The sequence below is a fragment of the Arabidopsis lyrata genome, assembly GCF_000004255.2.
Source record: "Arabidopsis lyrata subsp. lyrata unplaced genomic scaffold ARALYscaffold_5, whole genome shotgun sequence".
Taxonomy (NCBI): domain Eukaryota; kingdom Viridiplantae; phylum Streptophyta; class Magnoliopsida; order Brassicales; family Brassicaceae; genus Arabidopsis; species Arabidopsis lyrata.
In genome coordinates, this window is record NW_003302551.1 from 7,040,047 (window position 1) to 7,049,977 (window position 9,931).

Genomic DNA, 9,931 nt, shown 5'->3' on the forward strand with positions numbered 1-9,931 from the left:
TATGTCATGTATGTTATAAATTTTATGAATTTTAATAATTATTAAATTTTCTAAAATTAAGAATATTTATATTTTTTTTTTGTAAGAGCCCCAACTTAAGATGCTACCATTGGACACATACAAAATTTAAAATTCTTAAACAAACTCTTAAGTTTAATTTTTTCAAAATCAATATTAAAAAATTCTAAAGAACCCCAACTTAATATCCCATGGTTGGAGATGCTCTTAGAGCAACCCGAATGATGGTTTTTTAACCAAGTATCTTAACATTGGGACAACAAAAATATAATTATTTAATTGTGTGAGTTTCTTGAATAGTGAAGAAACTCTCTCCAAAATCTCTTATATAAGGTACATTGACGGAGAGGGTTTCTTCACTATTCAAGAAACCCACATATTTTTTTATTAATACATTTTCTCTCACTTTGTTCTTAAAGTCTTTATTTCGTCTCCCTTTTATAAGATTCTGTCATTGATGCTCGAGAATTACATTCTTTGAATTGAAGATCATTTCTCTGTTTCTCAGGTAAGCAAGTTCGAATTTGAGAAATTCCGATCAGATTATATGATGTTGAATTCTTAAAGTCTCTTCCTTTTTTCGTTTTCTAGATTACCCATTTGAACAAAAAATGGAACAAGAACATGTAGAAGTCAAAAAGAGAGTAGCTTTTGTCCTAATCGATGGTTTAGGAGATGTATCAATACCGAAGTTAGGTTACAAAACTCCATTACAAGAAGCAAACATACCTAATCTTGACGCAATTGCTTCAGCTGGAATCAATGGTTTAATGGATCCTGTAGAAGTTGGTTTAGGTTGTGGTAGTGACACTGCTCATCTTTCTCTTATGGGTTATGATCCAAGAGTGTATTATAGAGGTCGTGGTGCGTTTGAGTCTATGGGTGCAGGATTAGCTATGTCACCTGGTGATATAGCTTTCAAGGTTTGTGCTTTTTTTTGTTATCTTCTTGTTTTGTGTACATTCAATGGTTTTGTTTGACATTGTGAGGATTGTTTTTGTCTATGTAGTCTAATTTTGCAACTTTGGATGAGAAATCTGGAGTTGTTGTTAGTAGAAGAGCTGATCGACATTTCGAAGAAGAAGGTCCTATACTTTGTGCAGCTCTTGATGGAATGAAACTTCAATCTTTCCCTGAGTATGAAGTGAGAGTCAGGTTGCAAAATGTTTTTCTTAGTGTTTATGATTTTGGGTGGCTTGGGGTTTTTGCTTAAGTTTGTTTTTTTTACCGATAGATATGCGACGGAGCATAGGTGTGGTGTGGTTGTAAAGGGGCCAAGACTTAGTGGGAATATATCTGGAACTGATCAATTGAAAGATAATCGTTTGCTTCTTGAGGCTAAACCTTTGGATGAATCAGAAGAAGCTAATCACACTGCTAAAGTTGTTAACGAGTTATCAAGAGAGATATCGCACATTCTTGTTTCTCACCCGATTAATGCAGAGAGAGCTGCACAAGGCAAGAATATTGCGAATCTTGTTCTTTTACGTGGCTGTGGTATTCGAATCGAGGTCTGTGTTTCAGTACTTTACTTGCCTCGTAGAAATGATTTTAATGAATATAATTGCTTCATGTACATCTGTGTTACGGGTTTTGTGTATTTAGGTACCTCCTTTTCAAGAGAAGCACGGTTTGTGGCCGTGTATGGTAGCACCAACAAAGATTATAGCTGGACTTGGTATGTCTCTCGGTATTGACATTCTAGAAGCTCCAGGAGCCACTGGAGATTACCGGACGCTTCTGACATCGAAAGCAATTGCTATAGCCAATGCGCTCTCAGCTCCTTTGAATCCCTGCCCAAATGTTTTTGTACCGGGAGAGGACGGGCACAAACCAGGAAGGTCTGATGGTTATGATTTCGGGTTCCTTCACATAAAGGTTGCAACTTTTTTTTTTTTTCTGTCTTTTAACAGAAAACATCAAAGTTTCCATTCTGATTTTCGACCAAATTTTTATATTCTTGCAGGCTATAGATGATGCTGGTCATGACAAGGCGACAATGTTCAAAGTTCGAGGTTTAGAAGCTGTTGATAAGGCAATTCGTCAGCTTGCTAAGCTTTTATGGCAAGCTGAATCTTCTACAAATTACCAGTATTTCTTGTGTGTGACCGGTGATCATTCAACTCCTGTTGAGTATGGGGACCACAGCTTTGAGCCTGTCCCATTCACAATGTGTCGATTAAGTGACTTTGTGAGCGCGGTTGGAGGAGAATCAGCCTTATTAGAGACATCTTTGGACCCTTTTCCACTTCCAACAGTTGTGGAATCAAGTGAAGATGTCACCAAACAAGAGGAAGACAATGGGAGGAGGGAAACTCCTCCGGCAATTGGTGGAGATTCAGTTGCAGAGTTGAATGAGATTGCAGCTGCAAGAGGATGTCTTGGCCGTTTCCATGGCGGTGAAATGATGGGAGTCATCACTAAGTTTCTTAAACTAGAGGTATGAATTTCGTAAACTTTTGCATTTTTCTTTGAGAACTTGGATTCTGGAAGTGTAATAAAAATACCAAACTCTGACAATTTAGGTTTAGTTATTGTCGTTTAAAGTTGGAAAAAATGTCTAATCCGCTTCTTTTGGTTTAGTTTGATTGTTTTTTTCTTCTACTTTGATTGGTAACCCTTTATCGCAATGGTAACGGTGTTCCGTTTTGGCGAATACCCGCAATCTCGATTTATTTACTTGAATCTGGGATAGTAAAATTACCGGACTCTTTAGTTACTTGCAGTCACATTCTATAAGTTAGTTTAATGAATTCATGAGTGTTAAGACAGTTTCAAGTGAGGTTAAGAGAGAGTTTGTTAAACTCCACTCCACATACACATAACACATTAGTACATTACCAAGCCCACAACTTTCAATTTTCGTTTCTGCCGTAACACCAACCTAGTTTTCGTAACAAATTTATCATCAAACAAGTTGATAAATGAGATATTGGTGTTCACAAATTTTCTCACCTCTTCTGGAAATTCAGAATCTTAACAGAGAAAGCATAAATAAATACAAAAAACAAAGAGAAAGCAATGAGGGTAAGTGAGACAACCCACAAGAAGTTGTATTCATAACCATAATAATTCTTCATGAACTCAACAACCGTCTCACCCGTATCGAGCCTCGTTTCTACATCTCCGTATTGAGCTATCGTCAATCCGTACAACCCCCACCACCCTGGACACACGTAGGTGAACCATCTCAACCATACATGCATTCTCTGCAAAGTTAATATCCCTTTAATTATAAGCATTCATAGCCAAGCTGAAACTACTATACTTGATTAATTGTAATGTTTTGTTACAAAATTTAGAAAGAGGCTCTATAGAGTTGGTTACTTACGGGACGAGGAATGGTGAATCCTGAAAAGACGTTCCACGATGTGGATATGACACCATTGAGTATCGAAGCGATTTCTTGATTAGGACTTACGGAAATGACCATAATACCAGTGTATATAGAGTAGAGGATGCTGATGAAGGTAAAGAATATGTTCAAAAAAAACTTGGAAGCAGTCCATTCGTATCCTATCATCCCATAGACAATAACTCCATAGATGCAAGCTTGAGCCATTGTATATGGAATCTCGATTATCACCTTCAAAATGGTTTAATTTTTAAGTTTATAAACCAAAACGTATGATAGGATTAATTGGTACATAGAAAATGAAATACTTGTGAAAATGCATAGGGTAGAGCTGAGTACATCCCAGCACCGTTTTCTCGGTAGAAAACTGTACGTTCAGCGATTGCGACAGGACGTATAGTAGCAGCACTTTGTGAGCTTAAGAAGCCAACAACAGTTGACATAGCGCCTACACTGTTGAAGATATCTTGTCTTGTTCCTTTTCTTTTTCCGAGGCTCCAAAAGATTATTCCATACATGATTCCAACAGCAGCCCCGAAACTGAGACGCACCGCGTTATAAGGAACATTTCTCCAATATGATTTGTGTTGCTTCCACAAGCAAGCTTGGAATTGAGAGAGATATGATTGTGAATATTTTGTTGAGAAATGAATGTCTTGTGCATGAGAGGGAACCATGTTCAGCTCCTTAATAAGATCTTTGTTTCTCCTGTATCCACACAAACAAATATTTGTGAGATTGTTCAATTAGTGTTTCTATGAATTCTTACTTGTAACTCAAATTACCTATAGAGGTTTGAGTTTTTGTATACTTGAGAAAATCTGACACCTAGAACATCTTCTTGTGCCATTGTTGTCACTTCAAGAGCCCATGTTGCTGGATTGTAACCTTCCTTTATTTTTCCTACTCCTCTTATTTCCTAGAAATATCTCGTTCTGTTATTGTGAGGAATGAGATGGTGTTGAGCCAATAACTTCACTTATTCTCTCTTACCTCAAAATATGTGATTAGTTGAGAGGAATGGTGTCCAATTGGACCAACATAGATCTCTTCTCCTCCTCTTGCCAACAAGAAAAGCTATAGAAATGAAAGTTATGTGCATAGCTAAAGGTAGAAGATATATAAATAGAAAAAAAAATAATGCTTAGTTACCTCATCAAAGGATTCAAAAATATCGATACTCGGCTGGTGAATGGTGCATACAACCGTTCTTCCAGTGTCAACAGTGTTTCTAACGGTTCTCATGACAATCGCGGCAGCTCTTGCATCCAAGCCGGATGTTGGCTCATCCATGAAAAGAATAGAAGGATTGGCTACAAGCTCTACTGCGATTGTCATTCTTTTTCTTTGCTCCGTCGAAAGCCCACTAATTCCCACATATCCTACCAACATCTCCCTCAATGGTTTCAACTCTATCAATTCCATTACCTCTTCAATAAAGAGCTGCACATCTCTGTTAGTTATATGGTTTCTTGAATCTTATAACGGTTATCGACAATCGTATATTAAAAAACACAAACCTCTCGAGTATGTGTGTCAATATCAGGGGGCAACCTCAACCATGCCGAATAAAGAAGAGACTCATAGACAGTTAAAAGAGGGGAATGGATGTCAGATTGTTCACAATAACCCGAAACACGGGCAAAGCTGTTCTGCTTTTTAGGAAATCCAGAAACATGGATTTTCCCTTGAATGTATCCTGTGTTCTTACGCCCGGCTAAAACATCCATCAAAGTAGTTTTTCCCGCGCCACTCACGCCCATAAGTGCAGTAAGAACCCCTGGTCTAAAAGCACCACTTAATCCATTCAATAGTACTAGTTTATCTTCTCTTATGCCCTTTTCTTTCATCTCCTACAAAATTCTCTTTTTTAAAAAAACTTCTAGCCCAAACACTCTACTCTCATTGAAAATGTCATTCGCATACCTTTGGAGTATCAACAGAATATGTGATGTTCTCAAACGTCATGTATAGAGGCTTGAAAGGTATACGCAGTTTTTTGTCGTTGCAAGTTCTTGTTGTTACCGCTCCTATATAATTTATGCCATTTTTGGGATCATGAGTTTTTTAAAGGAGATGAAAAGAGAGAGATATTCTAGGCCTTACTGTCAACGAATGGTTGCATCGTAGTTCTTGTATAGTCTATGCCTGTTATCATATTGTTGCTATTAGCTTCTTCGCATTCATCCGGTAACACCGCAGCCTTAGATATTCCATATTCTACAAGAGTAAAAAAAAAGTTACGTTTAAAGGATGTATAGTATTTTATCTAATTCATAGATGTAGGAAGAGTAAGTGAGGACACTCACGTTTAAGAAAAGCTAGACACAAAGATGTAATAATGTTGGACAAGATTGTGGATAGGATCAATGCTAAAAGTCCAATCCAATACCAGTAAGTTTCTACAAAAAATCCTCGCGATTTCAAGACCGCTACTCCTAGACCCTGCAAATCGTACACCACTGGTGAAGTTTTGAATCCACAAATGTGTACATAAGAGAGAGTTTCCAAGAAATTACATCTTTCCAGGACTCGCTGCGGAATTCGTTAACCGAAATAGCTGTCTGAATATACATCATTGGTGATGTCCAATACGCCCATGTCAACCACTTATGCACTTGATCTGTGCAACACAATTCGTCACTAATTTGATGGATCATAAATTTACAATGAATCTGGCCAACAACAGCGTCCTTAAAACTTACTTCGGGACAACACATATCCGCTGAATGTCATCAGCCACATCACAGCAAGACATCCCATTGTGTTTGAAACCACATGATTTCGAGTCACTGCAGCGATACACCGAAAAAGTCCATACGACATTTGTCCGCACAATGCTAGAACTAAATAATGTTTAAGGAACCTATAATAACAAAAACACATACACACATATATACTTATAATAGTAATTAAGTAGACCAAAGAATTTTTTTTGGAATGTTAAGAGAAGCTTACGATGAGACGGTTTGATCATATCCAATGGTGAAATAAGTTATTAAGACCACAATGAAGACTTCAACGAAGGATAAAGGGAAGGTGATGATTGACGTTGGTAATGAGAATGCCCATGACGGGTAAAAGCTGAAATGACGTTGCTTGTAGAACACTGGAAGCTTATCAATAGTCATCGGAAGTTCGAAGAACCCCGAGAATACAATCATTTGAACTTCCAAATAGATAGCTCCCATGTAGATGATTCCATCCTCTACCGTGCTGGGATATTTCTTTTGTTGGCAAAACACAACTCCGATTAGAAAGGCATTGAAAATCAGCTGAAGTGACTTCAAGACGAAAGTGCGTAAGTTCCTCTTCATTAGAATACTTTCTCGTTCTAAGCATGCCTTTAGTAGCTCCAACTTGCTAGCTCCATATTTAGTCCTTGTTAGGGCTGCTCTGTGATTCTTCCATCGAACAAATGGCGTTGCAAGCTGAGACCGCATTGTGCTCCCGAAATGGTGCATTTTGAAGCCTTCCTCGAATTGTTTTGCGGGAACATAACGATATGGCAGCTCTGGATTAGCCCAATATTGTTCTTGATCTTTTCTGGACAAAATCTAATTGAATATTGTAGTATTGATCAGTACAATGAAAAGTAATGAAAATGTGTTATGAAAAAACAAGAATGTTGTTGGAGAACTCACTTCTTGCAAGTAATCAGCAATCCCTTTTCTTTCAGGACACTTAAACCCCATAGATTCGAAAAACTCGAGGACGTCTTCCCGAGGGCCTTGGTAAACAATGTGGCCTTCTCCAAGAATGATGACATCATCGAAGAGCTCGAATGTCTCCGGAGGAGGCTGGAGAAGAGAAATAAGAGCGGTTTTATCGAAAACATGGATCATTTGCTTGATGCTCTTGACAATCTGAAACGTCGTCGAGCTATCTAAACCATCTGATATGTTGTCCATGAAAAAAGCTCCGACTGGCCCGACCAACATCTCACCTACACCCAAAAACTAAATGACATTAAGAAAACATTTCAAATACCGGCGAACAAAATAATAGTAAGAATTCTACATTAGTACCAGTCGTTACGCGTTTCTTTTGCCCACCAGAGATGCCTCTTTTCATATGATTCCCAACTATCGTATCAGCACAAATCTCAAGTCCTAAGACTTTTAAAACGTAATCTGTAACCACATACTCCTTGTGCCCTTTCATAACCGAGGCCTATAAACAATATCACAACATTATAAAGATCAAATTCCTTTTTAACTTCTCTTACTAATGATCTCTCTTGGTACCTTCATTAACGCATCGAGATAAGGATCCGGCTTGATATTCAACTCTTTCTCCCGTCTCAGTAATTCCGCAAGCATATCTGCTCTCAACCATCCATGAGAATAATTAGTTTAGAGTGATCCTTATAGAATAAATAGGATTATCTTTCATACCATAGCCTGTGCCAACTCCTTGACATTTTGCGGAAAACTTTAATGTTTCTCGAACTGTTAAGTCCGGCAAGTGAACATCATATTGGTCGATGTAGCCCGCAGTTCTTTCAGGCACAAACTCATGCAGTTCATGACCATTGTATGTCACTTTCCCTGTAGACTAACCATTCAACAACACAGTCTTATCAATTGCATCAAATAATATAACCAATCAAAGCATTTTTTGTTTTATCTTTCAAATATTGAAGTGTATATTTTACTTTTAGTCCAGCTTCTGTCTTTCCAGACAATGCTTTTAGTAGTGTCGATTTTCCAGAGCCCGGTGGTCCCAAAAGTAGAGTCAATCTGTAGTAAGAAGAAATAATATGAGAATTTTTGCATTGGTGCAAATCCTATCTAGTCTTTGTACTTACTGCCACACTTTAGAGTCGAAACAAAAATGAAAGAACAGAGAGCTAGGGATAGTTGATGAACCTGCCGGGCTTGATGATTCCACTAACATCCTTAAGAATGGATACTCTCTTTTTCAAAACCGGAAGAACTCTGATTTTAGTTCCAATACCCTTTTTTAATAGAAAATTAGACTATTAGGTGAGATCAGAGAGGGAAAAATAAGTGGCTCTGCAAATAGATTTCTTCCTATGCAAGAAACCTAATGAAGACACAAATATTGATTCCTTGTTGTATAAGAAATCGAATGAGAAACGAGATGATACTTTTACAACGTTGACGTATGAGTTCAAGACAGTGGGAACAGCTTTGCTTCCCTCATAGGCTTCGGCAGTCACGTTTAAATCCTCAAATCGGACTTCTATTGTTGGCAGATTCAGAGAGACTCTGAGTTTTTGGTGACAAAAATACCAAAAAAAGTTTAAAATCTAACAGATTTACAGTCTTACACATAAGAAGTTTAAATGCTACGAATTTTTACCTATCGAAACGACTCTTTAGCCTCCGTAGATACTCTCCATGCCAATCTTCATCATCCATCGTCATTACTCTATCGAATAACTCTCTTCTCTCCACGAGGCCAATATCTTTCATGTTAATCTCCTTGAAACCTCCTGTGATCCCTCTTAACACGGCCTTTCTCGCACGGTCGTACGTTGGAAGACGCTGCAACTTCTCCATAGCCGCTAATTTCATGGCTTCCTCTTCGTCTTCTTCTTGGTTTCTCCGGCGACTATTGTCTCTGATCATCATGTTCTCTACCTCTGAGCTTGCTCTGTAATGTGCCATCGCTTCTTTTCTCTCGCTCAATCTTTGTTTATTTTCCCTCTCTCAACTATTTTCTTAGAGATGTTATAGATGCCAACAATAGCTTGAATATCATAGACACCTGATTATATTATGATACATTGAATACAACAATTTTGAAGAAAAAAATAAACAGGTGTGGATTCTGATGACAAGTGTAATATATGTCTATTTATGACCATATCTATAGATCATCGATTCCTATATTTGGACAATATCTAATAAATTAATTTTTTCAAATCTTAATCAGATTCTATACATCACCAAAGTCATACACTTGTCTGCATTCAGACATACATATGCATGCATATAGAGAAAGAAAAAGAAAAGTTAGCATAAATGCTTATGTGAGTAAGGCTGCCCAAACATCCGTGATCTAGTGGCAGAGGAAGTTTTGGGAAAGGGTGAAACTCCCAAACCTGAGTTCGATTCTCCCTGGAAACAAAAACACATTTGTTTGGGAAGTCTGTCAGTTGGGCCTTGGCCCAATTGGTTTACCTGGTAGCCAGAAATGCAGGCGGCCTGACTACCCCCTGGCACTTAGTCGGAAGGCATTCCAAACTCGGGATAGGCAGAGTGGTAGCCCGTAAGGGCCTAACCGTTAACACGGTGGACTAGTCCACTATGTAGCACCTCGGTGCGTTCCTACCGGGGCCGACCGGATAGCCGATGGGGTTTATCAAAAAAAAAAAAAAAATGTGAGTAAGGCTATTGCAATAAGCAAGCTTCCTTTTTTTCTTAGTTCTACCTTTAATCTAATGCGTAATAATCTTATTATTAAGTATATAATCATCTTATATGTGGATGATATATCCGGTCAAGAGGATTTTGACAGAAAGATGAAATAATCGAGATCAAAATCTTCGTTACAAAAAAAAAAAAACCTTCGTTAAGAAGTAATTTT

At 37.9% G+C, this 9,931-nt stretch overlaps 2 protein-coding genes across 2 annotated transcripts; one reads left to right on the forward strand and one right to left on the reverse strand.

The window, feature by feature from the left end:
• The first annotated feature begins 418 nt into the window (after positions 1-418).
• LOC9311628 (probable 2,3-bisphosphoglycerate-independent phosphoglycerate mutase) lies at positions 419-2,674 on the forward strand. The gene is made up of 6 exons (XM_002875514.2): positions 419-526; positions 610-941; positions 1,028-1,173; positions 1,253-1,529; positions 1,624-1,896; positions 1,985-2,674. The coding sequence occupies exons 2-6, from the start codon at positions 630-632 to the stop codon at positions 2,462-2,464; spliced, it is 1,488 nt and encodes a 495-aa protein (XP_002875560.1). The 5' UTR covers positions 419-526; positions 610-629; the 3' UTR covers positions 2,465-2,674.
• Positions 2,675-2,797: 123 nt separating this feature from the next.
• LOC9311629 (ABC transporter G family member 38) lies at positions 2,798-9,325 on the reverse strand. The gene is made up of 21 exons (XM_021025895.1): positions 8,702-9,325; positions 8,487-8,607; positions 8,245-8,333; positions 8,031-8,115; positions 7,771-7,930; positions 7,621-7,697; positions 7,402-7,546; positions 7,018-7,319; positions 6,332-6,930; positions 6,079-6,239; positions 5,893-5,996; positions 5,683-5,818; positions 5,480-5,593; positions 5,300-5,403; positions 4,894-5,226; positions 4,526-4,816; positions 4,367-4,450; positions 4,159-4,292; positions 3,682-4,081; positions 3,350-3,604; positions 2,798-3,227 (listed from the first exon to the last, which is right to left on the reverse strand). Exons 1-21 carry the CDS (start codon positions 9,007-9,009, stop codon positions 2,970-2,972), a joined length of 4,260 nt encoding a protein of 1,419 aa, XP_020881554.1. The 5' UTR covers positions 9,010-9,325; the 3' UTR covers positions 2,798-2,969.
• Between the last annotated feature and the right edge of the window lie 606 nt (positions 9,326-9,931).

What these genes read in the sequence shown, in the direction of transcription:
- LOC9311628 (XM_002875514.2), top strand. Translation starts at nt 630, where the DNA reads ATGGAACAAGAACATGTAGAAGTCAAAAAGAGAGTAGCTTTTGTCCTA. An exon ending in GAGTATGAAGTGAGAGTCAG is followed by an intron (nt 1,174 to 1,252) that starts GTTGCAAAATGT and finishes TTTTACCGATAG; the next exon opens with ATATGCGACGGAGCATAGGT. An exon ending in TCGGGTTCCTTCACATAAAG is followed by an intron (nt 1,897 to 1,984) that starts GTTGCAACTTTT and finishes ATATTCTTGCAG; the next exon opens with GCTATAGATGATGCTGGTCA.
- LOC9311629 (XM_021025895.1), bottom strand. Translation starts at nt 9,009, where the DNA reads ATGGCACATTACAGAGCAAGCTCAGAGGTAGAGAACATGATGATCAGA. An exon ending in TTTTTGAATCCTTTGATGAG is followed by an intron (nt 4,451 to 4,525) that starts GTAACTAAGCAT and finishes TCATTTCTATAG; the next exon opens with CTTTTCTTGTTGGCAAGAGG. An exon ending in TACCCTATGCATTTTCACAA is followed by an intron (nt 3,605 to 3,681) that starts GTATTTCATTTT and finishes ACCATTTTGAAG; the next exon opens with GTGATAATCGAGATTCCATA.